This window comes from Cynara cardunculus (assembly GCF_001531365.2).
Source record: "Cynara cardunculus var. scolymus isolate 2C chromosome LG 7, CcrdV1, whole genome shotgun sequence".
In the NCBI taxonomy this organism is placed as follows: domain Eukaryota; kingdom Viridiplantae; phylum Streptophyta; class Magnoliopsida; order Asterales; family Asteraceae; genus Cynara; species Cynara cardunculus.
In genome coordinates, this window is record NC_037534.1 from 2,088,991 (window position 1) to 2,093,047 (window position 4,057).

At 33.6% G+C, this 4,057-nt stretch overlaps 1 protein-coding gene across 1 annotated transcript in view; it reads right to left on the reverse strand.

The window, feature by feature from the left end:
* Positions 1-1,594, reverse strand: part of LOC112515330 (probable WRKY transcription factor 3) — a 4,681-nt gene extending 3,087 nt beyond the window's left edge. Inside the window, exons 1-2 of the mRNA XM_025122084.1 lie at positions 1,500-1,594; positions 956-1,397 (exon numbers count right to left, since the gene is read on the reverse strand). Coding sequence (XP_024977852.1) covers positions 956-1,375 — 420 coding nt within the window. The 5' untranslated portion in view covers positions 1,376-1,397; positions 1,500-1,594. The remainder of the gene's footprint in view (positions 1-955; positions 1,398-1,499) is intronic.
* Positions 1,595-4,057: the final 2,463 nt, after the last annotated feature.

Below are 4,057 nucleotides of genomic sequence, written 5' to 3' on the forward strand. Positions count from 1 at the left end.
TGGTCATTTTACATTTGTCAACTAGCTTATCAGCTATTTCTTGCATACAAGTTATCCAAAAACGCCTACAACAATATCCTTTCTGGCCTTTTTACATATATCAACTAGCTTTTCAGCTAATTCTTGCATACAAGTTATCCAAAAACGCCATCTTCAAATTCTACAACAATGTCCTTTTTGGTCATTTTACATTTGTCAACTAGCTTCTCAGCTATTTTTTTTGTCAAACGTGATAGTCTATCAGCTAATAGAAGCTAACGTGTTTAGTTCATCAGCTAGCTTTTCAACTATCAGCTAGCTTATCTGCTAATAGACGCTAACAGCTTGCTTATCAGCTAGTTTTTGTCAAACATAATTAGTTTATTAGCCAACTTTTCAGCTAACAACTAGCTTATCAGCTAATAGAAGCTAACGTGTATAGTTTAGCATCTAGCTTTTCAGCTAACAACTAGCTTATATGCTAATAACTAGCTTGATTTTCAGCCATAAGCTAGTTCGCCAAACATAGCCGTGCTTAAAGACCGTTGATAAACACCGGATCAACAAAATAGTCAAATCAAACAGAACAAACCCAGTCAAACTAGCAAATGTCAAACATATAAATTGGTAGGGAATACATTACATATCTAAACACCAACAATTTCCTATTTTCAACACTTCTTGTTAAGTTCACTACGGTTCTACCAATTCCTCTAGAAAACTTCAGATTCAAGTCAATTTTGAAGTTGAAAATGAGTTCATTGACTTCAAAAGTCAAAGGGTACTACCCCTTTTTCTTGGAAAGGAGGAGGGCACAAATTAATAAAGTTTCTAAAAGTACAAGAGACATAGATACCAAGATGACAGACCCAAATCATTAATCAAACAATTAGAAGTGTAATCATTGAGTTGAAGATTCGTATCAATTTCTAAAATCACATGCCAAATGAAAGAAGAACTCACAGAAATCCAATACCTGAAGAGGTGATAAAAATCCAGGAGAGTTGAGTAATCCAGAAGGACTAAACATAGATGGAAACATGAATCCAGTTGGCGATTGCGCAATTACCAAATCCATGGGTCGATTTTGCTTGAATCCCCCCAATTTCTTCGAAGACGAACAATCTTCAAACTCGGAAGTAGCGCTAGGGATTTGAGACGCCGGAGAAGCCATAGCGCCGGCGAGAAGCTGAGAAAACGAGCGGCAATCGACGTCAGGATAATGATCGGAGAAGAAGTTCGAAACGAGAGTCATCGGTCCAGGGCTGAAACCTGGTCCAGGTCCACCGGTAAATATGTTTTCGAAAGAAGATGCCGGTGGAACCGCAATCATCGGTGGAACTCGCCGTGACGTTGGCGGTGGCGGTGCTGCTGAACCTCCGTTTGTCTCCGCCATAAATCCCTACCCACAATACAACCTGTAAAAACTCCCAAATCGCCGCCACATTCAATTTCACAACACACTCTTTCTCTCAAATCCACAGCTTCTCTCAAAATTGAACTAGGGATTCCGATCTTACAGCTTTTGAAATCGATTCTTGAGGGTTTAATCTGAACAACTCCACGTCTCTTCGCTCCAATCAACCTTTGAATTCCGTATACAAACAGCAGTTTACAGAGAGTATCTGTGTGTCTCGCATCTCGATCTTATCCTTTCATGGTGGCAAATACTATAAATAATAAATAAATAAATTTACATAAATGGTCCTCCAACTATTCCATAAATTCTATTTTAGACCCTTTAATAAAATATCATTTTCATTATTTTTTATTAATTATATTAAATATAATTATTATTTAATCACTAAATTATATGACGATAATTCCATTTCTCAACATTTTCGATGCTTACAAACAAGTCATTTTCATACTTTCATAAAAATAGATCGTAAATATAACTTTTTCTAAAAATTTAAAAAAATTAAATTTCATTTACAATATAATATTTAATAAATTATTAATAAATGTCATGTCTGTTTTTTTTATTAATCTGAATATCCAACCCATTTTACAGGTAGTCCGGAGTCACCGCATTTGAACATTTATGGTCATAGGAGGATTTTTATTTCTCCTTCGATTTGAACTTGGGACCTCCAGACACTTTTGACCTTCGGAACTCAAATTCAAACTAATCGGGCAACACCCTTGTTGTTTGTCTGGGATATATTTCTGATTTGATCTGGTTTGGTTTTAACATTTATTATATTTGTCTCAAAATAAATATATGTAAGAAAAAAGGCATTAATGTAATTACACTTTTTAAAAGCATCTCCAACGGATTCTATAAAATTTAAAATCAAAAGTCAAAACTTCTAAAAGAAGTTATTTCATCTCCAACAGCTTCTCCATTTTAGAGATTATGATATTAATTATATTTTTCAAATACATAGTAATTAATATAACATTATTTTCAAATTCTTCTGGGCATTCATCGAAAAGAGATATGTGCTTCGAATTTGAAGGAACCATGGATAACACTGAATAGGGAGTAACCGAATACACCATGGCCATGTTCTATTCAGAGGAATAAAATGAAATTCGACATTCAAGGGTCACAGACATAGAACCTCGTTCAATAAGTGGAATGCATTAGTTGTCCGCTGTCAGGTTGGACAATAAGGGTCAGAGAAGGGCAATCACTCATTCTTAAAACCAGCATTCTTAAGGCCAAATAGTCAGCGTCTCCAAAACATTTAATATTCAAGAGTGATGGTTAGAAAAATAAAAAATAACTTCCCTTTCCAAAGTAATCATTTTCGGTGATTATCCAAATTTGAAAACTCTCTTTCTCTCTCTCTCTCTCCTAATTTTCTCCATTTTGAAGAAAGTTTTGAAAATTTTGTTAGAGCCTCCAAAAATCTTTATTTTGGAGAATCTGTTAAAAATGTTCTGATAAATTAAATAATAACTTTTTCTTTGATATCAGATGGAGTAACGGATTTTTCTATCCTTTAATTAAGGATACTATTAGAAAGTTGACACTTAGGTGGCGTTTGTTTTTAAGAGATGTTGAAGTCTGAAATCTGATTTTACTTTTGATTTTTAAGAGGTGGTTTGAAATCTGAAATCTGAATCAGTTAAACTGTTTGTTTTTGTAAACTGACAAACATCTGAAGTCTGAAATCTGAATCAATAGTTTGCTTTTGTAACCAACAAACATATGAATATGTATAATTTCTTATTTCACTTATGTTTATATTCCCAATATTCCTTTAATTCTTCTTTCTCCTCCAGATCAAGCCTTTCATCCTCAATCTCCACCCTCATCCCACCACCACCACTCTTTCTCTAAAATCCAACGCCCAAATCCACCTCTAAAATCGAAGCAAATCTCCATCGTGATGAAAACTACAGTGACGAAAACTACAGGGACGAAAATACCTTGATTCACGAGGATAAAGGTGCACAACTACTGGTTTGCACATGAACGAAAACACACAGGGAAGAAAACCCTCTTGATTTGGGTCGATTTGAAGCCACTAGAGGCGATGGAGGGTGAAGTCGATCAATAGAGACAGTGAGGAGGGTGAAGTCGATCGAATGATGAAGTAGAAATCGGTTCACTAGATAGTCTTCAGGATTAAGAGAAAAATAAGTGGCTAGGTTATTACTTAATTGAAAATAAGGGATAAGTGGCTCTGAAAAGGAAAGAAAAACAAACGGTCTGAATTGTCTTATGTCTGATCGAATCAGACATAAGTGATAAAATAAGAGCTTTTTAAAAAAAAAACAAAAACCACTTTAATGTTATAAGAAAAAAATTATTTATTTATAAACAAATTAAAATAGAAATACAAACATTTATTTTAGGACAGATGAAATAATAATTTACCAAAATACTTTAAAATTTTACCTTTCAAATCTCTTTTTAAATAATAAAATATATTAAAAATAAATATTAATTTTGTTGGATTTCAATAATTTCAAATAACAAACTACTAATAACCATTGTAATTTAACTTTAAAAACACATTGGCTTAGAAAAAGATGTAGTGCTAATTCGGGGTTTTCATGGGTTTGGTTGATTGAGTTGAAGATATTTGAACAACTCAATCATATGTTTGCGGTTTGAAAATTT